The sequence below is a fragment of the Mastigoproctus giganteus genome, chromosome 8 (genome assembly GCF_048544385.1).
Source record: "Mastigoproctus giganteus isolate SK-2022 chromosome 8, ASM4854438v1, whole genome shotgun sequence".
Taxonomy (NCBI): domain Eukaryota; kingdom Metazoa; phylum Arthropoda; class Arachnida; order Uropygi; family Thelyphonidae; genus Mastigoproctus; species Mastigoproctus giganteus.
This window is the reverse complement of record NC_143582.1, coordinates 47527451-47554969: the sequence shown is the minus strand read 5'-3', so window position 1 is coordinate 47554969 and position 27519 is coordinate 47527451. Positions and strand designations below refer to the sequence as shown.

At 37.7% G+C, this 27519-nt stretch overlaps 1 protein-coding gene across 1 annotated transcript in view; it reads left to right on the top strand.

Moving 5' to 3' along the window:
- LOC150081513 (calcium-activated chloride channel regulator 4A-like) overlaps positions 1 to 27519 on the top strand; it is an 88683-nt gene that overhangs the window by 12611 nt on the left and 48553 nt on the right. Inside the window, exons 3-8 of the mRNA XM_090380228.1 lie at positions 1133 to 1316; positions 5443 to 5575; positions 11990 to 12114; positions 20483 to 20576; positions 25735 to 25959; positions 26201 to 26518. Of these exons, the coding sequence (XP_090236354.1) occupies positions 1133 to 1316; positions 5443 to 5575; positions 11990 to 12114; positions 20483 to 20576; positions 25735 to 25959; positions 26201 to 26518 (1079 nt within the window). The remainder of the gene's footprint in view (positions 1 to 1132; positions 1317 to 5442; positions 5576 to 11989; positions 12115 to 20482; positions 20577 to 25734; positions 25960 to 26200; positions 26519 to 27519) is intronic.

Here is a 27519-nt window from a genome sequence, read left to right as displayed (position 1 = left end):
CTCTCATAATTATAGCTAAGGGTTTTCTTACCTCCTTTGCTGCCTCCATTAATATAATTAGCTAGATTACATATACTCTAGGTGCCTTTTTTATGTCCATCTTCAACAATTTCCCCTCCACTTTCCTTTCAGTTATCACAGAGTCATTTAGCTCCTGGTTAGAGTTTGATAAACTTCTGGCATCCTCTTCCCTAAAGAATTCTTCATGTGTGAATGTACAGTAGATACAAAATACCTATTCAATTTGTAGGCAACGATTTGTCCATAGATCTGAAAATTGCGGCAATCACGCGCTAATATAAGGAACAAAAAGACCTAATAAAATTAAACAAACAGCACAAAGAATAAGAAAATTGAGATAAGATATTGTGCGCAAAGGTTAACACTTTGAAGAAATTTGTAAACTAAATGAAAATGGAATAAAATCAGAAATGAATAACTAGAAGAAAATTCTAGATGTGAAAAACTCAAAGGGACAGTGAAACAGAATGTCTTCTTTACTAGCTTAAAGTTAACGTTTATATCTATAAGGGAGAGGGGAAGAACAGTTTGAGATGAGAACCATTACTCAAATCTCGAAACATCATATATTCTGGTATGCATCTGGCATGCAATAAAGAGTTCTTCTATATTAGGATACACGTGTTGTATAGACTACCGTGGCACAAGAAGTGTGGGTTATTGTGCCGTGTTGTTGGCAATCTGAAGGAAAGTGTCTTTCGCGATTGTCCTTCGAATATCGTTGAATTAAGAGAGGATTCCACAAGAAATAACAGCAATTGAATGAAAACTTATTAAGTCGATCATGGAAAATTTTTAGCATAGATTAGACAGCTACATAACAAAACGAGGGAGAACATTTACCCCACTGCTTTTAAGAACTAAAGTTTTATTTTATGTTATTGTGAAACAGAGTTATTTATGTCAATTTGTTCAATTGATAACCACTACTTCGAAGTTGCGCATCCTACACACACACAGTTATTACTAAAGATTGGTATTAGAACTGATGGTGAAACAATGCAAACAAAGAAAGTAAATATTGTAAAATTGCTTTTACAATTAAAAACTAATGGTTTTCACTGTTTAATTTAAGAATTTACTTGTATGTATATGCAATATGTCGTTACAGATAAAGTTTTGGTTCACGAATGGGCCCATTACAGATATGGAGTTTTTGACGAGAACGGGTTCCCCGGAGATAAACGATATCCTTTGTTCTATGGGATTCCAGGAAGAAATCAGGATGATGGAAATGGTAGTCAGGCCATCCTAGTAACGGAATGCGCAAATGCTGTTATTAATTACGAGACAAAGTAAGTTTATTACATCTTTCGTAACTGTTTAATTCTGATGGATAATTCTTTGATTGCAGTTTACAAAATGAATAGATTTGAATTTATGAGTTAGGAGTAAATTATTTCTTATTCAAAATACACTTTGAGGCTACTTATTTTCTGGAGATCGTTACGCCATTTTTAAAGATGTATCTCTTTTTGTAATGGCATAGTTTTCTTTCGTAATATTACTGAGGAAGAAAACTTATCACCAGAACAGAAAACGAATTAGTAAAGCACATTTTACTCTTAGTACATCTGTGAGTACTTACAACAGTCGATCTACAGAAGAAAGAAAAGAAAAGTCATATTAGGGTTACCCGAGAACAACTTCGTCCACCCATGTGTATTATGTCCGTAACCTGCGTGTTCTCTAGTCGAGATGCCCGTTTTATTGGACGAAAAAACCTTACTGTCCTCGCCTGAAACCGACTAACTCAGCCACAGTGTGAAAAATCCCACAGAAATTCCTCGCGTCATTGACCGGATTCGAACCCGAGCCTTTTCTACCCCGTGTGGGGAGGACGGTGATTATAAAAACTGCGCGAGGGCGCTGATCTATAGAACTTGGCCTTTCAAATTGCAGATACCAACGAGATAGATTAAATAATAGTAGAGCTGTTAAAAAGTGGTTTAAGCTTTTGTGGTTTGTCATATATAACTATTTCTGTGCCAAGCTGAGGCTACATTGTCAGCAGAAAATCAGGATTTTCTAAAGAGAAAGGAATTCAGAATTTTTTTTATAAATGTACTGTGTTTTAGAACACAGATAAAGGGTTATCCACAGTAGAAAAAAAAATGGGATATTTTGCTAGAAGGGATGAACATCAAATTGGTTCAATAACAAGTGCGAAAAGGTGTACAAATACTGCATGTGTGTGTATATGTTGTTTCAGTGCAGTTAGTATTTATACCATCCATTTTGATATTTAAGGGGATTCAATTGAATGATGAGTATGGTGTTCCATATTCATCATTCAGTGGAAAAGCAGCCACTGCAGGAAATACAACCAGTGGATTTGCTAAGACCGGGGTTTCTCCACTCGACAGAAATGTCTTTAAGGATAATAGTTTAGCTAACAAATATTAATAGGCCCAATGCTGTGCCACAATTGTCACAGGATTGCTCAGCTAATAATAATCCTAAAGGTAAAACTACAAATTTGTCTTATTAAAAAAATGATTCCCAATTTTTTTGCACCAACTTTATCACCGAGTCCTGCAGCCAGCACATATTCATAAAGAATTCATCTATCAAAAAGCTAGGCCTGTTCCTAAAAAATCTAAAACAAAAAGACATTAATAACAATTTCTCCCAATTCACGTTGACCAGAAAGAATTATTTCTTTCGTTATTTCAACTATAATTATTTCAATTATTAAAAGTAGCCTTATAATGTACATACAGAAACAATAAAGATATCAGAATAAAGACGGTGACATCATATTGTACTGGGAAGTTTGTGAACATAAAAAAAAAAAAGAAGCAGTTGGCAGGATTCAGTGCATAAAATGTTCCATGAGAATTCCGTACTCATTACTGGAATAGCTTATTAAAATTTTTGATAATATATTTATAAAATATCAATTAAATCGGCATTAATGTTTATGCAGATCAGGTTGTTTTGAAACAAGAAGCCCAATTTAGGCTAAGGGTGGAGTCCAATTTTAGGGATCCATTTCCCAAATTGAACCGATATATTTATTTATTTTTTCTAAGTAGACAAATTTAATTTCTCGAGAAAAAAAGATATGTAGTACCCTACTTTCGTTTTATTGTTGGAAGATTTTATTCTTGTAATTTTTATAGTTACATTAATATTTATACAATCTGGTCCAATATAGGGACCGTTCTCCTACATTATAATGTACATTAAAATTTTCATAATACGATATAAATGCTTCTTTGGGTTATATTTCTCTATCTTGCTGTCTTTGGGAAGCTTTGTTCCTTTCGGTGACTGCGACAGGCTTGTGCTTACACTCACTTTAGAAACGAAGAATAAAATCACCAAGGAGGAGAATCCTATTATTTCATATTATTTTAACACCACCTGCATTTAAATATAATCCCGATCCTTTACTTAATTAAGAATCTCGTCTCTGATATATGCAAATTATCTCATGCATAACTGAAATTCTGAAGATCCAAAAAAGGAGGATGTAAACCATAATTCAGGGGAAGGGGTATGATTATCCATGACAGCTGGACAGTGCTCACAACCAGACGGGGACCAAGTCAAAAGTTCTTAACGGGGAAAACTTGTAGCGGCCTCTTACTAGTGTTTAACTCCGGCCCACAGGGGTTTCCCTGGTAAGTCTTATGGCCAGTCCACCTCTTCTCACAACTGTAAGTTTGAAACTCAATTATGAGTGTTGACAGCAAGAAAGCTGTCAACAAGGATATTCAAGACTGTTGGTGTCAAAGCCTACTCTTTCAGAATCATCTGCATTTTTTCTAATGAGAAAATTTTCATTAGCTGTTTAATATATAACATTAAATTCTGATAATTTATGTTACTATTATCTTTCATTTTCAGCTCTGATGGATTTCAGGACTTGACAACAGTCATAATATCTTTAAAAGTAATATTTTACCATCCACGCTAGACTTAAGAAGTGGAAGGAATGATATAGCAAGAAAAAAATAACGAGAACTTTCCAGTAAATGAAGAGGGGAAAAAAATGACACTCATTTCGCCTTAGCGTAACGAAAAGTTTTACATATGGTCTCACAACTGGTGAGTATGGGCTTGGCAAACCCAGGGTCCTGAGCTGGATATCATCATTCTTCTCTTTTTTGGTGATTCCTTTCTACTTCTCTCTCTCTCTCTCTCTCTCTCTCTCTCTCTCTCTCTCTCTCTCTCTCTCTCTCTCAGGGAAACTCGGGAATTGTTTTTTTTTTCTTTTCTTTTTGGCTAGTGCAGCATAAGCCTCAGGCTTCCTTGCACCATATGGCTAATAATAATAATAATAACAACAACAACGCACTATTCCTGAAATAATAAATTACTCTCTTTCCCTTAACATCTAGTTGGGTAAAATCTACAGGGACGGTTTTAAGATACGGCATGGTGCCCAAAATGGTCGAGTAAGTTGCCTTACTGTTGCTAGAAAAAATAATTATTGAAAAACAAGTACAGTGCATGTTGCTTATCACTGATAATGTTATCACTTTTACGAAGTCAGACGTGTATTAATCCATAGAAAAATGTCATTTACTGTAATCAGCGCTCCAGTTTATGTTATCTCTCTCTCTCTCTCTCTCTCTCTCTCTCTCTCTCTCTCTCTCTCTTTTTTTGTTATCGCGGTTTACGCATGTGCAGTGAAAATAATCACATAATGTCCCGATTTGTTCTTGAATTCCGACATGTTGTGTGGAGCTAGTTACCAATTTTGCTTCTTTCAGTTCTTATGGTTGTTGGAGACAGTTTAATTTTTATTGATGACTTTCTCGAAGAAATAGCGGACAATAAAATTAAACTATTTTATACTGCTTGATTTTCATGTTTTCTTTCTGTCCACTTTCACCTTTTTATGTACACATTCCCGCTCTCAATCCATAAACACTGCCGAACAGCTGCACTCTTGTTCCATTAGTTATTATTACTTTAGCTGAATCTGAAGTAATCACAATAATCTGCGTCCACTGTATTGCACTCAACATTTGATGAACTGCTTGAGCCAAAAACGCGAAGATAAATGTAATTTTGATTCTTTTAGACAGTAATGATCAAATGACAGTTTCTGTTCAAGAGCGCTGCCATTTTGAAAGTGATTGTCAGCTCCAGTGTTGTTATTTTAAGACATGTAGTAACAAGAATATGTGATGATAAATATCAATAAATCTTTACTGAATGTACCGCAGCCAATAAATAAAGCAAAAGAGGTACAAGAAGTCCGTGGAAGAAAGTCTGGAAAAATGGGGGGGGAAAGAAACATTTTTGAAAATGACGTAGTTCACCTAAGAAGATTTACGAAGAACTGGTAATAAAAGAATAGGCGTAATATTTTTTCACGTCATGTGGAGCTTATTAAAAAACAGTACAAAAATGTGTTATTTCTTACTACTTTATTGTCACTGATTTTATTTTTTTAATATTTAGGTTTCCCCATGATTGCCGTCCTACAGTAAATTTGGCAGGTTTCCCGCAGAACGACTCTTGTTATTTTGTACCTACTCGAGGAGAAAACAACGCGATTCTGTCCTCTTTCATGTACCAACAAGTTATACCTAGTGTAAGTTTAAAGGAAAAAAAATAAGAATTTTTTTGTATTGTTAGGTTAAACACGAGTGTCAAAAACTATGGAAGTTTCGAATGAATGTTTTTGTCTTCTTTATTCTTATCATATATTTTATTTAATTAATAAGGATTATGAAGAATGTGTAACACAAGAATTTAGTTTAAGTTCCACTCCAACAAGAATTTTGTTGGAGTGGAGGTTTATTGACACAAGGGCTACTATGACCGAAATGTGCCTGTTCTTGTCGTTGTGGTGTAGGGTTTTAGGCGCATCAGCAGCGGAGACCATATTGCGTCGTATATATATGTCTGTAAATTGTGTCTATCCTATGGTCGGTTTGCTGGACGAAAATCCCGAGATTCCAGGAGAAAACACCATGCTACTCTCGCTTGCGACCGACTGACTCAGCAAACAGACCCATAGAAATTCCTCTCGTTATTGACGTGATTCGAACTCAGTTCTTTTCCACCCAGTGTGGGGAGGACGGTGATTATAACTGAGCTACCCACGAGGGCATGTGCCTGTTACTGTATAGTGATACAAAACAGGTTTAAAAGTGGTGTGCATTAGTTGAGGCATATGATGCAAGAAAGCAAGCTTATACAGCATCAGCCAAAAAAAAAAAAACAAAACCTTCCCATTTCGATCATTCGGTCACTCCAAATGTTTGTCTAGGTCAGCCTTAAATTTATTTAAGCTACCAACTTCATCACCTTGCAAATGCGCAGTCTCCAGATGCTGCAACTTGCAGAACTTAAGCCTTTCTTCGTAAGCGCCCTCTTTGTTCCTTTCACCAATCTTGTTGCCCTTCTCTGTATTCGTTCTAGCAACTCTACATTCTTCCTAAAATGAGGCCTATAGACCTGTACGCATTACTCAAGGTGTGGCCTGACCATTGCCTTATACAAAGGGATAATCACCTCCTTGTCTCTACTAGCAAAATTTCTATATATCATTGACAAAACTCCATGGCTTGCTTTGGCAGCCCGTCTGCACTACTACTGCACTACTTCATATCTGACTGCACAATTACCCTCAGGTCTTTTTCATTCTTTACCTCCCTGAGTGTAGTACCACACATTTGGTACGTTTCTCGTGGGTTACAGCTACCCATATGCAGTACTTTGCATTTGTCAATGGGCGCCTCCGTAGCCAGGTGGGAAGGAGCAGTAGAGCGTAGCACACGCTTCTTGATTAGACCGGGGTTCGAGCCCGTCACCACCAAATACGGAAGATGCGGAAAGGTCAGGGAATGACCACCGCATATCCCGGAGCATTATGGCCTTAGTTGCTAATGCTCCTAAAAACCAAATAACAACAACAACAACAACAATTTGTCAATGTTAAACTTCAGTTGCCACTTCTCAGCCCATCTGACTAACTTTTCTAGATCCTGTTGCAGTAGCATACTGTCTTTACTGTCATTAACAACCTTGTCAATCTTTGTATTATCTGCAAACTTGGATATTAAGCCTTCATCGATATCACTGATAAATACACAAAACAACAATGGGCCCAGCACTGAACCCTGGGGGACTCCACTAATAACATTAGTCCACGCAGAGCAGTGTCCATTTATTACCACTCTCTGCCGTCTCCCACTCAACCACCACTTCATCCATTGCAGCAACTTGCCCTTAATGCTATACCGCTCCAATATCATCTTGAGATACTTTAAATTTTAAATCGTATGAAGAACTTATGGGACTATTCTGATAGGAAGTGAAAACACAAAATAGCATACATGAAATCTGAATGATTTTTTTTTTTTTTTGTTAGTTGTTGGCGCATCGGCTTTTGTGGCCATAATGCACCTCCCAATTTTGCATTTACTCTGATCCAAGCCCGAGGCGGGATTCGAACCCGCGACTTTTGGGTTGCCAAGCAGGCACTTTACCCACACGGCTATCCCGGTCGGCGAATGAATTACAGGCTCAACTGTTTTAGACGGTCATTGATATAAACTATTTAGACGGCCTAGATGAATCCTTACCAACGAGAATTCATGAAGTGATTGTTAAAGGAGGAGTTAAACATTATTAATTGAAAAATTACATAATTACATAAAAAAATTCCTCATTTTTTATGTTTAAATTTTCTGATTTCTGAGTTGGATATCAATGGATAGCACTGCTCGGTTACGTTTCGTAGATATTTTTGCAACACAGTGAATGATGGTGCACATACAGCTGATGTTGCCAAGAATTTTCGCAGGGAAGGTCGCTAGTAATGAAATAAGAAAATAGTTACTTATACCTGAAATGAACTGAGCGATTATTTCCTTGGGAAGTCGAGTGAACTATATATCCCTCATGTCTATGTTCACAAGTGACTTGCGCTGCTCTTCTTTACTGAATGAGCTTGCAGTATGACAGAATTTTCTAAAGCAAATTTCATGTTTCGTTTTACAAACAGAGTCTATTAATACGGACGACACTATGAATGGTCTCTCTGGATATACTACAGACTTGGGAAGGCATACTAGACGGCGTACATCACAACTTTAAAGCAAATACAATCATCTCCTCACCTCCCATTATTACGAATAAAAGGCCAGTTACCCATCGATAGTGTTCGAAGTCAAATCTGATCAACCCGATTCCGAACCAGCGAGAAAACCCGAAGAATCAGCACAGCGAGAACCATTTTCCTGATTTTACTTGTCACAGTTATCGTCACTTACCTTATACAACTGTAATTTCCGCACGTGTAGCACAGTGGTTATAACCACCGTCCTCCTCACACCGGGTGAAAAAGGCCAGGGTTCAAATCCTTTAAATGAGGCGAGGAACTTTTTATGGGCGTTTTTCACTACGTGACTGAATTAGTCGGTTTCAGGCGTGGACATTAAGTCTTTCCCCCGGCATTTCGTTCAGCAAAACAGGCAAATCGACCAGAGAACACATGCAATTTATGAACATGTTACACATGAGCAAATGAGTTTTTCTACTATTATTTATTAATATTATTCTTAATACTGGAATAACCTCTACTCCAAATTAGACAAAGAGACAAGCAAAGCTATTTCCGAAGACAGCAATAGCAAAATGATGCAAAAAAGTAAGCATAAATACCACAACACGAAATGAAAGTTTTTTTCCAAAAATCAATTACTCTTTGGCTGAAAGTTAACCTTTTCGCACATCTATTTTACAAACATTCTTTTCCAAAGTAAATTTGCGTCCCCTTATGTGTGTGTGTCCAAGAAAGAATACGAATGCTATCAGCTTACTCAATCCGTTTCAAGTCCTATATGCTTCAATCAGTCTCGTCGTAGATGCTGAACTGAAGGATGCTGATTCCTGGTGGGAGTACCCTTTTGTGTCCGTGACTAATCTCGTTGCTCTTCTCTGCACCCGTCCAAAAGATCCACAGCGTTCCTAAAGTGAAGCTTCCACACCTGTAGGCAGTACTCAAGATGCGTCCTAACAACTGCGTTATACAATGGTATAATCACCTCCTCGTCCATGCTGGAAAAACCCGTGTATATCATTAACAGAATCCCATGAATTCAGCAGCCTGTCCGCACTACTCAGAGAACTTCATGTCGGACTGTACAATTACTTCTAGGTCTTTTTCATTTGTCGCTAATTTGAATGTGCTATCACTCAATTCCTATGTTATTCTGGAATTACTGCTATCCAGACTTCAGGCACATTGCATTGTTTAACAAATACGTTGTTCAACTCACAGGCGAAACAAGCCTGTCAAACTTAAGCAAAAATCCTACAGAGTCTGGAAACCAACCAAATCACTTCAAGACCACATTCTTTATAAGCAGCAAAAGGAAAATTTCCTAAAGGACAAGACTGTTCTAACTAGGGCTTGCAAACCGGTTTTATAAACCGGTTAAATCCGGTTTTCATATTGAGTTGTTAAAACCGAAACCGAGCTTCTAAAACCGGATTCAAATATTTTTTTAGTTAGCCCTCGAATATGGTTTTTTGTTACGCACATTTTCTTTTGTTTGTTCGTTTGTCTGGATCGTTCAACTGCTTTGTTTTTTATTTTATTTTATTTTAAGGTAACGGTATTCATTGACTCTAGACGAATATACGTCTATACAAAATAAAAGGTATATGAATATAAATGTGCATTCAAAAGACAATCATTGGTCGTTAGGTCTTATTGAGATTAATGGTTTACTTGACAGCAGAAGAACTGAGGAAATTGTGAATGGACACTTGAAGAAATTTGGTTTGAACTTGGATGAGGATATTGTTGCCTGCACCACCGATGGAGCAGCAATGATGATTAAGTTTGGAAAGCAAATTACGCCTAATCATCAACAATGTATAGCCCATTGTATACATCTGTCAGTTATAGATGTACTTTATGAAAAAGCAATCATTTATGGTGCCACAGTCTCTGAGTCTCCCAAAGACAATGAAGAAAATGAAAATAATGAAGAAAGTAGTGATGATGAAGAAGTTGAAGAAAGACAGCAAGGCATGCTTTATCAAACCGACTTTACCGATGAGCTCATTTATTTCTTCAATCCGATGGCCAATATTGCACAAACTATTAACAAAGTCAGAAAAATTTGCAAGCTTTTTCGAAAATCGCCTACCAAAAATGACATATTACAAAATTTTGTTAAAGCAAATTTAATGGGAAAGAATATAAACTTATATTAGATTGCAAGACTAGATGGGATAGCACATTCTATATGATTGAGAGATTTTTGAAATTGAATAATTGCATTCCGAATGCTCTATGTGCAGTATTGTCAACTGAAGCTGTGTCTGACGATGACTGGAAAACACTTGAATTGCTACGTGAAACTTTGCGACCAGTTGAAATGGTTCTGAAGGCTATAACCTCAGAAGATACAGACTTACTTAAAGCAGAATCTTCAATAGAATTTCTGCTTGCTAAGCTTGATACAGCAGAAAAACCCATTTACTTTAGTTTCACCAAAGCCTTTTTCAGCGTTACAATGCAAGACGAAATTGCCAAACTGTGGCTTTGCTGAGCTATCTAAAGAAGATTCAGATTCAAGAACTTTTGATTTTCCAGGTAAGGAAGTTTTGAAAAAGCATGCTGAAGAGATTTATCAGAGATTATTTGCAAAACATTCCGAAGGAGTCTTAGCGTTGAATGAAGAAACTGAAAATAAACGAACTGTTCTTTTAGAAGAAAACAAAGACTCGTCTAGTTCCGATGTTGGAGATACACTCATGCGAGAGTATGATAGTGTAATAAAGAGATTAACTGAAGAGCCTTCAAAATATCCGAGTGAATTGGAAATCAGCATAGAATTTAAAATTTTGGAGGCAACTAGCAGTAGAAGTGAAAAGCTGGAGAAAGTTTATAGAGCACTCCTGACCATTAAACCAACAAGTGTCCAATCTGAGAGAGTGTTTTCGATCAATGGTCTCTTTAACACAAAAATAAGGTCAAGTCTATCAGGAAAAATGCTTAATATACTGTGTTTTTTAAGGGATCATTTTCAGAAAAAAGCTGAGAAATAAATAGTAATTTCCCCAAGCTGTTTTTTTTTTCACATTATTTTTATTTATTATTATTATTATTATTATTATAGGGATTATTACTTTTTGTTTACTATACAAGAAGATAGTTTTTATTCAAAGGATTTGAATACAATTTGTAATTTTGTATAATCTCAAGCTGGTTACTTTTTTTGGAACATTTTAATTTTTTAATTTTTTTTACTATAAGAGGTGATAGATTTTGTTTAAAAGATTTGATTGCGATTTTTACAATCTACCCAAGATAAAATAAATACCTGTGTTATAAGCTTTTAATTATTTTCCCTAAGTCTGAAAAAATCGGTTTTAAAACCGGTTTTAAGAGTAAACTTCGGTTAAACTCGGTTTTATGCAAGCCCTAGTTCTAACTAAACGTGCCCTCCTGGTTGAAAGGTCCAACATCGCGCAGAGACAACTTAAGTTTCAGCCGTAACCACACTCTTCCTTTGGACGCCATTACAGTTACAATCACATTCACCTTACTCCAATCAAGACGGCAGGAATCTTTATGGACTCTCCCCCCCCCCCTATAGAGTGACCGAGCTACTCGGTCTCGGGTGGTACGGTTTTAAACCAAAAGAAATAAGTGAGCTTTAATGTGAGCTTCTAAGGACAATGTTCAAGGTTCTCGGCCACCCATGTTTGTGGTTCATATCTGGTAAGTATATCGACTCTTCTACTTCTCTTCGGTTGAATAACCCCTAATAAAGTTTGAGAGCCTAGAATTAGCTGCTTGCAAAAAAAATTGAGAATCTGGAAGAAGCGCGACTTCCAAAATCTGTTTAAAAGTCGCATTTCTTTAAACCGAACACAAAATTGCATAATGAAAACAAATTTTTGTTCGGTGTTCTCGACTGCTCTTCTTAAATTAACATTGATTCTCCTATGCACAATCTGATCCTCATTATATTTCCAGGTGAAATACTTTTGCGGTTATGAAGATTATACACATAATAGGCAATCCCCTAATAAACAGAATGTTTTGTGCATGGAAAGAAGTACATGGGATGTAGTAAAAAACAATCCTGATATGTCAAAAAGGTAAGAATGCATATATATATATAAAATAACACAAAAGTATAGGTCTATGTCTTCTAAGTAACCTTAAAGTATAGTTTCTTTAACAGGAACAGTTAAAGAGATGGTTTAGTCTGTACTAAGGAACAATAGCAAGCTGGGGTTTCTAGTTATATTAGTTGGACGAATGCCCTATTTTTAGCTTAGAACCTAAAATAGTAATAAAGTTAAATATTTTGTTTTCCCATTGCCGATTAAAAGCAGATGGTACCCATATTTAGAATAAAGGAAAACGAAACTAAAAGGAAAAAAAAAAGGAAATATATGTTTTTGAAACTTATGAGAGTCAGCTGCATTTTAAGTAATAGTTTGAGGATCTAATAAATACTGTTTTGGTTTTGTAGTAATTCAAAATTCGGCTCTGGTAGTGTTCTGTTCAATTTATTTCGAATTTTGATATAGTACAAAGAACAGAGAATGAACTATCATTGGAATTCCTATCATGTTTAAAATTTTTTTTTAAATTATGTTGTTTCATGCGACTATTCTTTGTATACGTAATTAATATATTTTTGACTTTTTCAAAACCCTAAGAAATCAGTTATAAATTTTTATAAATTTCACTTTATTTCATACGCTATTTAAAAACGTTACAAAACATTGAAGGATTAACAGTCAGCATAATTCTGGTTAATGTTCAATGCCTTCGCTGGTGCAAGTAAAAGGCCAAGTATCAAAAGTATATACATACCCTAAATTGCCAAATGAATGTAAAAATTCAGGAGTAACATTCTTAATAAAATCTCTCTCTTTCTCTCTCTGCGATTGGGATTCTTATTAGTTTAAATTTTAAACTCGATGGAAAAATTGTATGCAGAACACAATAAAGAGTAATTACTCTTTTTACTGTGTTTTATGGGTATGACCTTAATTACAATTCATGCGGTGCAGGACATACAGCAAATAAGCACACAAATAAAAATAGTACTTCTACAATATAGCATAAATAGTATAATAAAACATAAACAGTGAGAAAACTCAAAATTATGCAATTTTATCAGTAACTTCTCTCGGCTGTTGTAGCCCATTCGCGACAAAGTGCGGCTAGTGGTCCGTTGCGATATTTTGTTCTGCTCACCAAGGTTGTATTCTGACGTGATGTGCGACATTTTGGCTCGTCTGTTTGCTTGCACAATTTTAGCCACCCTCCTCTGACCTCTCTCACTAACAAGTCGCCCAACAAATGAAATACCTCGGGATCATTTTTGACAGCAAGCTCACATTCCAACCGCATCTCAGGCAACTCAGGACCAAGATTAGGAACTACTCAGGCCTGATTGCGCGAGTCTCACGCAAGGACTGGGGACTGAGTAAACAAACCACGTTGCTATACTACAAGACTACTTTTCTCCCAGCGATCACATACGGTGCACCAATATGGTACCATAGAACCAGACTGACCACCAACAAAAGAATACTGGACTCAACACAACGAACAATATTGCTCAAAACAACCCGAGCCTGCAATACTGTGAGCACGGAGGCGCTCCAGGTTCTTACTGGATCCTTACCCCTGGATCTCGAAGTGATCAGATGCGGACTAGCATACTACATATCAAAAGGAATCTCTGTGACCTACTCGGGCTTTACGATTGAACCCACACACAATATAAAAATGGAAAAGGCTCGGCTCTTAGCATACGTAAAACAGGAATGGCAAAACAGGCGGACAGACTCAACCAAAGGAGAGGTGACACGACGCTTCATACCTGATGTAGACAGGTTTTTCCCAAAACTACCTGTATGGTTCCACCCAGGCCTATATGCCACCTACTTATTGACGGGTCACGGCCCCTTCAACGAGAAACTAACATCTCTGGGCCTCCTCCGAGACCCCAACTGTTCATGTGGCGAACCGGAAAGCCGGACCCACCTCATGCACGAATGTACAAACTACGAGGACCTACGTGGAAATCTAATAACAAGATTGACCTACGTGCCGCGAGGCCAGGAGCATGATCTCTTGGACACAAGCGAAGAATATAAGAACCTCACCAGATTTGCACAGGAACTCTTTGCCAGAAAAAGAACCTGTTCTGCGATCAGGAACTAAGGGCACAGTATGCCTTGTAGCAGACATTAAACTTCCACAACACCGGACTATAAGCAGCACTAGACCACTCTTCCTGATGATGGAAACAGGATCAACGGACCAGACCCATCCGGGATGCAAAAGAGACACTCCACGAGACTACCCTGGTCGTGTATATAACCCATAAATGTGACTGACCTCAACCTACCTGGATGGACACATAGCCAATGAATGACATCGGGGAACTGGTTCCGACTGCTTCGTTGGACCCATATCTTTTTCCCCACCTTGAACAGCAGATTTGCTGCCAGTGCGCCAATTGGCGACCGAGCTGGGCACTCTTTCCTGGCTTTCTTTCCACTCCACTTCCCTGGCAGGGGGGGAGGTGCCTGTCCTCTTGTCTCCTCCCTTCCTCGCCACCCCCATTTTTCCTTCTGCCCATGCCCCACCAGAAGGAAAAATGGGGGTGGCGAGGAAGGTGTTTGTGTAAAACACACACAAACACCTTCCTCGCCACCCCCATTTTTCCTTCTGGTGGGGCATGGGCATGCCCCACTTGAAATAAAGATCCATGTTGTGTGAACTGCAAGCGCAGAGGTAGAGCTTATGATCACTCATTAAGGAGTAGTAGTTGTCCTGAGTATAAAAAGGCCCTAGAGTTCGCCAGTACGCGTACCTATGATGGATAACTGTAGTACTTTTAATGTGAATGGTAGTTTTCAACATAAAGATGAAGGTAGTGTGCTTAAGTTGGTTCAACTCAATGCCCAAAGATGTCGTGCGGTTACTGATGAAATTAGAATGGTGGCCGTGCAAGAAAGTGTTGACATTTTGTGTATGCAGGAGCCGTATGTTGCTTCCTTTGCACATGGACATAAAATTGTTGGTTTTCCTGCTGATGCCAGAGTTATAAGTGTAGTTGATGTGAAACCTAAAACAGCAATTGTGGTCTTTAATAAGTTATTGCAGGTAACTGTCCTCTCTGGGCTGTGTAGTCAGAACTCAACATGTGTGAACATTATTTCCAAGTCACGAAATCGTTAATTCTATCCATTATATGGAAACTGTTTTCAGTGAAATTGGTTGTAGTAATTTAATTATTGCATTGGATTCCAATGCAAAGTCTAACTTATGGTTTAGCGGCATGACTGATCAGAGGGGTCGCTTAATGGAGGACTTTATTTTAATGAATAATTTGTGTGTAGTCAATATATCAGGTCAGCCTTATACTTTTAATAATGTTCATGGCAGGTCGAATATTGATTTGACTATAGTTACTCAGGGGTTATCCAGACGAATCTGTCATTGGCTTGTGAAAACGGACTATACGAATAGTGATCATAGATCTTTGGTTTTTCATATTAATTTGGCTGATTTAAATACTTCTTTAGATTTTGATAATTTTGAATTAACTAGATTTACTTATAAGAAGATTAACTGGTCTAGTTTTGCACGGTCAGTGGCTTTAGATTTTTCAGGAGACAATATGGTTAATTTGAATTTTTTAAATGCTTGCGAGTATGCTGCTTTCGTTCAGTCTTCATTGCTTAGAACCCTCAGTTGTGCCTCAAGAAGACAACGAGTTAAGAGGCGAGTTGTTAATTGGTGGAATGCGGAATTATCCAGGTTAAGGAAAGAAGTATTTTTATGAATGAGGCTCAATTTTATCACGCATGTTATAGGAATAAAAAGAGAATTTATTATAAGGCTATTTATGAGAGTAAATTAAAGGCTTGGAGAAATCTAGTTACTAGTGTGGGCAATACAGATCCTTGGGGATTAATTTATAAACTAAGTATGAATAAAGTAAGACCTGGAGAGATAATGAATACCGCAATCGTCAATGGAGTGGAAACAACTGATTGGATTACAACAGTGCAGGCAATAACATCGGAGTTGTTTCCTCATGAGGAAGAAGGGGGGGGGAGACAACAGAGCAAGAAGGCATCAAGGACTCTAATCTAACATACCTTGTGTCTGTTGATATTAGCTTGTTTACTTTAGAGGAATTGAGAGCCGTTTCTAAGAAAATTAACATTTCCAAAGCCCCAGGAATCGATTTAGTAGAGAATATCGCTGTTCTTAAAATGATTGAGCTTTATCCTAACATCTTGTTAAACTTGTATAATAAATGCTTACTTCAAGGTACCTTTCCTGGGATCTGGAAAGTTGGTTTCATCAAGCTGTTAGTTAAGCCGGGTAAAAAATCAAATGACCCAAGAGGGTATAGACCAATTTCGTTATTGGCCAATCTTGGCAAAGTTTTTGAAAGATTGTTATTTTTAAGATTGAACCAAGTCATGGATAAAAATGGTTTGACCCTGCCTTATCAGTATGGTTTCAAGAGAGGGCATTCTACGGAGGATGCCATTAATGATCTCATGAATTTCACCAACCAGGCAGAGGATAAGTATGTGTTAGCCATCTTTATAGATTTTACTGGAGCTTTTGACATGGTGTGGCATGAGAGTATTCTGTCTGCATTAAGGGGTATGCAATGTCCAGACTTAATGTATAGGACGATACAGAATTATTTGTATTGTAGGAAAATTATACTGAAAGCTAAGCATCTACAGTTTAATAGGAATCTTTCGAGAGGGTGTCCTCAGGGGTCTGTATTGGGCCCACTTTTTTGGAACTTAGTACTTAATTTATGGCTAGAACAATCAGTTGAAAATCTGCATAAGATTGCTTATGCAGATGATTTGGTTTTATTTATTACTGGTAAATCCAGGGCTGTGTTTGAAATAAGAGTGGCCCAGGTATTAGAAAGTCTAGTGTCGTGGGCTGATCTGCACAAACTATTGATATCTACAACTAAAACTGTTATGATGCTTCTTAAGGGGAAACTAAATTATGCGCGACCGCCAAAAGCTTTAATTAAGGGGAGGCGGATTCCCCTAGTATCTGAGGTGAAATATCTAGGTATAAGAATTGATGATGATAGATTATCGTTTTTCCCACATTTAAATTACTTACACGAAAAAATTAAAAAATTTAGTGCAGCAATAATTCGATTAACACGGTCAGATTGGGGGTTGAAAAGGAAAGTTTTAAATTTATACTACAAGGCAGTCTTCTTACCCATAGTTGCGTACGGAGCATCAGTGTGGTACTTCAGAGTTAACAACGTTAAATTTAAACAGAAATTGTTATCGATTCAGCGCTCAATGCTTTATGTTATTTCTAATTTGTGCAGAACAGTCTCAACGAATGCTATGCAGGTTTTGGCCGGGCATTTGCCTCTAGACTTGTACATTGTGTATCGGGCCCTTTGTTATTACTTAAAAAAGGAGGCATAGTGGTTTCTTTCATGAATATTACATCTGATGTCACTATAGAGATAGCTAAAGCTAAGAAAAATGTTCTAACACAGTTGATTGGTATGTGGCAACAGAGATGGGATCTTAGTGCAACTGGGGAGGTGACTAGATTGTTTATTCCAACAGTTAAATTTACTTATGATAGTAACAACAAATGGTTTTTTCCTTCTATGGTAACATCGTTTATTTTAACTGGCCATGGCTCATTAAATTTTAAACTACATTACTTCGGTCTGGTCAGCTCTCCTTTATGCACTTGCGGTCAACCTGAGACTTGGAGTCATTTATTATATGATTGTAGTTTGTATGTTGAATATAGAGAAAGGCTAAAAGTGAAGATTGGTAATTTAGTTAGAGGCTGTGAAAGTGATCTTATTGCTAATCAGGATAAATTTCAAGCACTGCAAGAGTTCTGTGTAACTGTTTTTCAACGGAGAAGACATTGGAATAATCTAATGATTACTAATTAAGATTTGGTTATATACATTTTGATTATTTGTGGTTTTTTTTTTAGTTTGTTTATATTATGTGTGTGTATATATGTATTTTATTTTATTTTATTTTATTTTTTTTTTGCTGGCTCTCAGGTGTGGGCAGCCTGGGAGCGGGATTGCTGGCACCCACCGGTATAGCACTACTTCCGGTGGGTGCGGGATTTTTGTGCATGAGGCACTTAAAATAGAAGACCAGGCCCAGCACCAAGTGAATATGGGCGGCCATTAGGGTCTATTCGCCAACGGGGAGCGGCTGTGCAGGTGACAGCTTCTCCCTGATGGCAAAGAGACCTTCCATACAGGTCTATTTTGCAGAGGTTCTGCACAAAGTCAACGTAATCAGGTGGAGATAGACGGAAGTCTAGGTGCCACCTTAGACATAATAATAATAATAATAATTCCTCGCCACCCCCATTTTTCCTTCTGGTGGGGCATGGGCATGCCCCACTGACACCTATTGGGGTCGCCTTCCCTATTGACTCCATATTTCTGTCTCTCCACCCCAGTCTTCAGTCTCCCTCCCCTACTCTATCTGTACACAAGCGATTGCCCTACACGTCCAAATTTAATAATGTACAAATTACTGTTTGCCAATAGTTTCGGATTTTCAAATCCTAGCACTCTTATCCCCCCCACGCGAAAGATCAAATATTTTTTTTTTTTTTTTTTAGGTCCTTGCCACTGAAATCTCAGGAAATTAGGTGGCAGGACCTGCCAGAGTAATTAATTATAATGCTGATATATCTGGCCTGCCTCCACGGGGCTGAGTGTGGACAACGTTGGGCCTCAGCAGGGGTCCAGCGGCTAAATGGCCAGAAGAACAACGGTACATAACACTATACATATACAATATCCACACACTTTTAAATCTCTGGCCTTTCCAGTGAACTGGCACACCTACAATGAAAGCAACGCGGTGATGTGGGAAACCCCTGGTGCCGCTTGACACTAAATACACTCTAAAAACACACTCTCACCAACAAGCGATTTTCTTCCACAGGAGTGCTGGTGAGAGGATGTTTTCTGTTTGTTGTACCATTCTCGATACACCCTTGAAACTGGGGTGCGTGAAAAGTTCAGGAGAACTGCCGTTTCAGAGATGCTTTGTCCAGCAAGTCTTGCACCTATTACCATGCCATGTCCGAAGTCCGTTAGATCACTCCGTTTTCCCCATTCTTGCTACGGTTTGTACGCTTAACTGATACTAGAAAGGTTGTTCTGCTGCATTTATATCCACAACTGTGGTCATGTGACTTGAAACTTTGTGGGACAAACCATTTGTGTGCACAGCAGGGGTGTACCTAATAAAGTGGCAGCACAGTGTATATATTCTTCAGTCGGTTTGCTCTACGAAAAACCCCCGAGTTACCAGGAGGAAAAAAAACATGCAATCCTCGCCTAAGATCGATTATCCTAGCCACGTTGTGTAAAATGTCCATAAAAATTCCTAGCGTCATTGAGGAGATTCAATCTCAAGCCTTTTCCACCCGATGTAGGATAACTTTCCCTGTGTACAGAAGCTGCTGAGATAACTGACGCTGTTTACTGAACAGCATTTCGTTCTTAGAGAGGAGAATCGCTACCTAAGAATATGTCGCTTGTATGATGCCTTTTTCACTAAAAAAAAAAAAAAAATAAATAAATAAATGTAGTTAATTAAGATTGTCGAAAGGTAACCGCAACCAAAGCAAGATAGGGACCTCTTTTCACTTGGTGGATGACTTGAAAATAGATTCTTGGAAGTTCGAGCACAAGCTTTTTAACTTTGTTTATTAAATCGTTCTTTAGTAGTGAAAGTTTTCATCCGGAAAAGGAGGATATTGCGATGCCTGTAGTCTGCGAACTGTAAAGCAGCTGTTTCCATGGGAACCATCGAATTTCTACCAGAGATATATTTAGCAGATGGAAAGTACTTCGGTAAAAATATCCATAAGCGTCATCTGAGTTTATGCAGAAAACTGCCAGCAACTTGTTTCTCTATGTTACCACACTCCACGTTCACTGCTCAATAACAGAGTTCAACTGGTTGTTTGTGGGCACTCACAACTAGGGATTATGACTGATATTTTTGACAAATCACGACCTGTTTGCATTCGTTATAATCTCCGTCAGAAATCTGTGAGGTCATAAATGATCTTTGATTCATATAAAAAATTCACGACGAAATAATGAGAAACAAAATTTAATAATACTACAATTTATAGATACAACTAAAACTAGATATGCCTCCTCGCAAAATACAGAAGATAAAAGATATATATTTTACTCTGTTAAAATGGCTCGAAGGGGAGCAACCATTTATAGCTTTTCTTACACACCTGCTACAAAAAAACAGGGAGAAAAAATTATGTATTCATGACTTAGTGCTTACTGCATTGATTACAATGAGTGTATGATAAAAATATGTTTATTAAATGAAGTATAAATTATGATTATATATATTTATATATATATATATAATTTTTTTTTTTTTTTTTTTTCAGGAGACAACCCACTTTAACGCCTAATCTTCCGTCTATCAAATATGTACAAGAGTCAAAACTGCGAATGGTTGTGGCTTTAGACGGCATGGTAGATGTAAGTAGACTTACGACTCTTAACTCAATGAACTGAGGTTCAAAGTCTCACAGAGAAATATAACATTATTCTGAAAACATTCTTAAAAGTAATTAAAGCAACAAAAGCTTGTGATTCGATCAAGAGAATTAAATTGGGTGTGCTCTATGGTCGATTTTCTGTTTGCTGGAGAAAAACAATGCTACACCTCGCCTGAGACCGACTAACTTGGCCACGTTGTTAAAAAGGCCCATAAAAATTCCTCACGTCATTGACTGGACTGGAACTGAGGTCTTTTCCACCCGGTGTAGGGAGAATAGCGATTCTACCAACAGTGCTACTCACGCGGGCTGGAACGGCTGACCATGGATTTTGTCATCGCGTGTATGTAGCACAGTGGTTATACTCGCCGTTCTCCCCACTCTGGTTGAAATAGGCCTGGGTTCGATTTCGTCAAGAACGCGAGTAACTTTTATGGGTTTTTTCATTTCATGGCTGAGTCCCCACTCCCCCACCGGAAACTCGGGATTTTTCTTCCAGAACTTCATAAATTGTGTAGAAAACACAATTTATGAGCATAAATACACGTGGACATATACCCGCCTAAAAGTTTGGAATCACGTTTCATCTTTGTTAATTTTCAAAATTTTTATTAAAATAGGACCAACTTGTTTACTAAATTTTATTAAAATATTTTCTGTTATGAATAAAATTCAAAAAACTTAAATAATACTGTATTTAAGAAATTTCTAGAATATTCGAGAATATTCCAGAAACATGAAGAAGACTCGTGAATGTGGTAGAATACTGTAGAAGATTCTTTGTAGATGATTCCAGAATATTCTAGAGTGTGGGAGTGTTGTTTCAATATTACAGAAGATTGTACATGATTCTAAAGTGTTTTGAAATAATATGAATTGAGAAGCAAGAGCTGTAACTTATAAAATCGAACACTCGTCATTCAGAAAGAGCGTTTCTTGTAAGTTTTGTTTGTTTCATGATAAGCATGGTAAGAAATCAGGAACTGAATGTTAAAAAAAAAAGAAGTGCTATTATAACTCTGTATGAAGAAAGTTATTCCATAAGAAATACTGGGGAAAAAAAACTCGGTGTTTCATTTAAAGGAGTACAAATTAGCATTCGGCGATTCATGGAGGCTGGAAATTAAAAGGACAAACCACGGTGAGGTCGTGCGTAACAACCGAAGCACAAGACAAGACCATAGCACTGATTTCTAAAAGCAATCGACGACTTATTGCACTTGAAATTCGAGCTGAGTTCAATAGGTATAGAGAAACTCCCGTGTCTACATCCACTGTAAAATTTTGTCTTAAACGGAGGAATTCATGGTCGCGTAGAGGTCCGAAAACCCTTATTAAAACAGGAAAATCGAAAGAAATAGTTGTCTTGGGCTTAGAGCCCTCTACATTTGACAACTGAAGAGGCAAAAACTTACTTACTGTGGACGAATGAATTCAAATTTGAAATTTTTAGTTCAAGCGTACAGTTTATGCGAGACGATCAACTGTTGGAAAATGGTGCTACATGGTTTAGTGCGAACAGTGAGACACGGTGGTGGTTTTGTGGTTGATTCTGTTTTTCTGAAGTGGGTGAGTGACATCATCAGAATTGAAGGAATTTTAAGAACAGAAGCCTATACAACGTTCTTAAACATAATGCAATATCCTCTGGACTTCGACTTTGTGGAAGAAATTTTAATTACAAGACAATAATCAGAAGCACAGATGCAAGCTGTGCAGGAACTTCGTATCAACTAATCGACAGGGGTGGGTACTGCAAATTTTTTTATGGTGTGGCCGCCCCAGTCGCCTAATTTAAACCCAATAGGGCTTTACGGGATCATCCGGACCGTCAAGTCTGCCCATATTCACCAAATTTTTGGAAAACTTGAAGATTACTTGAAATAATGTAAGTCAAGACATATCATAAAAATTAATCGCTAGAATGTAAGGCAGTGATAAAATCTCGTGAAGGATATTTTGATGAAAAATCAGTACAATTGTTAATATTAATCATGTCAATATATATATATACACACACACACCGATGTGCCAAAACATTATGACCATCTACCTAATATGGTGTTGGTCCTCCACGTGCAGCGAAAAGAGCTCGTACCCGGCGAGGCATGGGCACTACAAGATTTCTAAATATGTCTTGTGGTATCTGATACCAATACGTAACCAGCAGATCCTTTAACTCCTGTAAGATCCGTGGTTGAGACGCTGCAGATCGGAGTTGCTGTTCCGACGTAAACAACAGATGCTCGATGGGATTGATGTCTGCGGAACTGGAGGCCAGGGCAATACCTGGAAATCTTCCTCGTGTTCCGTGAACTAGTCTTGAACAATCCGGGCGGTGTGACATGGTGCATTATCCTGCTGAAAGACGGAGCCGCCAGAGAGGAAGACCGTTGCCATGAAAGGGTGTATCTGGTCACCAATGATGTTTAGATAAAGTGTATTGATGTCAAGCGGCACAAGGGGTTCCCCCCCATCTCAGTGTTTCTTACATTGTGCGTGTGACAGTTTACTGGGAAGGCCAGAGATTTAAAAGTGTGCGGAGATTTAAAAGTGTCATTCGGTAGGCACTAACCAACGTTCGCCCCGTGGAGGCAGACTAGGCACCCAGTACTTCCTATTTACTCTGGCAGGTCCTGCCACCTAGTTTCCTGAGATTTCAGTGGCTAGGACCTAAAAAAAAATTATTATTTCCATTGCGTAGGGGGGAGTGTCGCTTAAATTGGAAGGGCCGAGAGTATGGGCGAAAGTTATTTTAGAAGAAATTTTAAATTTGGGTGTGCTGGGCTTATGCTTGCATAAAGACAGTTGGGGAGGAGAGTGATGTTTAGGGAGGTGGTAGATGTCAGAGTGTCTGGCACATGGATGACTGGACCCAGAGTATCCCAACAGAACATCGTCCAAAGCATAACACCGCCGCTGCCACCGGCTTGTGTTCGTCCCACAGTGCATCCAGGCGCCATCGCTTCCCCAGGTAAACGACGCACACGTACCCAGCCGTCCACATGGTGCAACAGGAAACGTGATTCTCGGACCAGACGACCTTCTTCCAATCACTCAAAGTCAAGTTTCGATGCTCGCGTGCTCATTGTAGGCGCTATCGCCGGCGGTTAGCATGGGCACTCTGAGCGGCCTGCGGCTACGGAACCCCATTTTCAGCAGGGTTCCATGTATTGTGTGTTGTGACACTACTCCCGTCACTAGCATTCCAATTACCGGCAAGTTGCGCCACAGCCGCCCTTCTGTTGCCACGTACCATCCGGGGGAGCCTTCGCTCACCTCGAGCATCGATGAGCCGTGGTCGTCCAACGCATCGCTGGCGGTTCGTGGGTCCCCATCCTAGGACCACTTTCGGTAGGCACTAACCACGGTTGTCCATGAGCAGCCCACCAGCCGTGCCGTTTCGGATATGATCTGACCCAATCGTCTGGCCATTACAATTTGGCCTTTGTCAAACTCGCTTAAATCCACTGCCTTTCACATCTGAAGAACAAAAGTAATACTGATTAACGGAGCTCAGTATCAGGTGTTTTTCATATTGTGTCCCGACTCGCGCCGTATTTCACCTGCAGTTGCTCCGATTTGCATAACGACTCGCTGGTCATAATGTTTTGGCTCATCGGTGTATATATATATATATATATATATATATATATATATATATATATATTATTTATTTTATTATTATTCTTTTTTTTGCTGTAAATTTTTTAATGCTTAGTAGAAAATCTTAAAATACTTTGTAGTGTGTTTTTTATATTAAATCTTACATTGTCATAGTCAATTAATTAATAAAAAAATCTGTACCAGGTACATAATGTGTCCTGCTGCTAGTATATTTAACGTGTTTTACATTTAAGAGTCATCGGCAGAGGTTAAAAACGTTTTAATTTTCAGTTATTAATAACATTCATGGATAATAATATAACAGTGTTTTTATTTTATTAATAATAATTACATATCGGTTACTGAAAGTATTGTTCTGTGATGACTAAAGTAGGATATATAATTTTTATGTTGAAGAGATTTTAGTTCACGACTAAATACATCGTATATAGTTGTTCCCTTACGTGTAGTATTTATCGAAAGATCTGATGACATCTCCTAGTTGAAGAATGTTTTCATAAATGCGCAGAACTCTTTTCCAGCTTCAGAGTTTAATTGTAAAGAAAAAAAATTACATTCAATCTGAAAACACCAAGTGACATGAAACCAGATGCGTTTTTGAATTAACGTATTTCCGAAAGTTTTTTGTATCTTAAAATATTAATATTTCTGTTTCTAAATTCCTCAGCTTTCCAACGATATGCTCACGTCCACATTATCCCGTTTATTACGTGAGAAAATTTCCTTGATCACACGTTCACATTTTCCACTATCCTGGAAAAACTACTGCAATTTTCAGAGGTTTCAAAGTTTTCCCTCTAGTATAGAGCTAAGGTGAAGCACCGTGCAAAATTTCATTAAATTTGGTCCAGTAGAAGATAAATTAAACTGGAATAAATTTTCGTAACGCTTTCGCATGACGGTTTTTCGTTACAAAATGTTTGGAATAACGCTAGTAAAAACGTTTTTAACCTCAATAATGATAATAAAATAAATAAATAACGAAAACCGTTGTCATACGCTGTAATTCCAAACTTTTAGGCGAAGTGTAATGTGTTACACCTTATTACAAAAAGAAAGCGAGTTTCAACGAACAACTTTATTCAAGTTGCTTTCTTTTTGAAACGTCTAAAGTTTACCTTGCCTGCAACGTCGATAAAAAGTGTGGTTTAAATGTAATATAATTTTTGTAATATAGTTCAAAATACAAGAGTTCAAACAAAAGTGAATTCCACGCAGTTCTGTTAATTGTGCTCCGAATGAATAATTTTATAATTTCGATGTAATCTCTGTTGTTGCATGCTGTGTATAAAAATAATTTTCAAAAGAATACAATTCCGTAATTTATTTATTAAGAATGTAATTATTTAGCTCAATATTCTTATTCGGATATTCTGCTGTTAGCTTTAATATTTTAAAGATAATCAAAAATGAAAGTAATTAAAACAGGCATCGTAATTGAAGATACTAATTTTTTCAACCAAATGATTGATGTTTGTGGGCTACATTTGTCTTTTTTTATCCTCAAAAAGATCGAGACGGTAGCGAGGGCGTTGACTAAAATCATTGTATTAGAGCTCCCCTTAGGCAGTAAGGTGGGAGTGGTGAACTACAGCGAAAGGAATGACAGCCTCCCGCTCACCGAATTAAAAGAGGACAGAAACCAACTTATCAAAGTTATGCGTTCAACATTTCCAACGGAAGAGGATAACGATCCTAATACTGATCCTACAAAAGCAGTAGCAAAGAGCATCGAGGTAAGAAAGTTTCTATTGCAGACAAATTTATTTAAATAGGAAGTTCAAACATTAATACTGGATTTGCCAAAAACCAATATAATATTGGCTTTTGGGTCTATCGCAGATATAAATTGGGATTTTTTCCTATTTACAAAGAAGTGTTATATATTAAATAAATTGAGATGCAAAACCTTTCTTAAATTTTTAATATTACTTAATCTAAACACAAGAATTCATGATTATTTTTTGGCCCAACCAGATCTTGAAGAATGATGGTGGAACTGCTTCTGGAGGAATCATCATCCTTCTGGTTAAGTCGCCCATTCATCCGGAAAACGTTGAACAGCTGAAAAACCAACTGAGTACAGAAAAAGTGAGGCTTTTTATTATGTTGTATCCAGCATCGTATTCATCACAGTATTTAGCCATGCAAGAATTGGCAGGAGCGAGTAACGGAATGTTTTTCACTGTATCAAGATCGAAATTGAGCGATTCAATAAATCCATTTTCTCTCATGTCGGACTTCTTTAGTTTGGCTATCAGAGGACGCTCATGGGAGAGAATTTTACCCGTAACGGTAAGTTTTATGACACTGCTTTTCATTTGGAAATTGTATTTTACCCGCATATTTTAGATTAAAGCGAATAAACAAAATGGAAATTCAATTGTGAAAGGAAATTTTAACATCAGGCGAGTTTAAATGCCAGCAGTCAGACCCAACTATGAAATCATAATAAAGTGGTTAGTCTACGACTACTAATAGACAAGTGTAGAATTTCTCTTGATAGATATCGAGTTTAAATTGTGCTTTACGCACATTATAAGTGTTGACCCTCGCAGCTTGCACACATATAAGCACCATCCCCACATAATACAGAAAAGGCTCGGGTTCAAATATCACTGACGCGAAGAATTTTTATGAGCTTTTTTCTTCAACGTGGCTGATTTAGTCGGTCTCAGGAGAGGACTGCACGGTTTTCTATCCCGGAAACTCGGGGTTTTCGCCCAGAAAACAGCAAATCGATTACAGAACAAGTACAATTCGCAGACAATATATACGTCGCAATATGGCCTAAGTTGCTGATACGCCTAAAATTATACAACAACATATCGTAGGTGTTTAGTGATTTCTCAGGTGAATCCAGGCATCGTTGCCACCAGCTAAAAATTTCCAAAACTAAATTTTGGACATCCCAGTCCAAATTATAGTCAACAGGTTGATCTGTTTTGCTGCCTCGTTAGTGTAGTATTCCCATTAAATTTTTTTTAAACCGTGACCAGTTCTTGAAAAATGAATGGAGCTTTTTTATGCGTTTGCTGTAATACAGCATGTTTCCCCATTTATTGACCACAGCAGCTACGTAATGATATCCACGAACAAATATATTTAAAAATTCTATCATCAAGCTCTTGGCTTCTAAATTCGATATAAAGAAGATATATGGTACGAGTAGTTTAGAAGAAAATATTAACTTTTATAGGTTATGAACTTGTATATGGAATGGAAATGAGAGGATAATATTACAGGAAACGACTTAATCTTCCTTATAAAACTCAACTTGAAAACTTGAGGAAAGA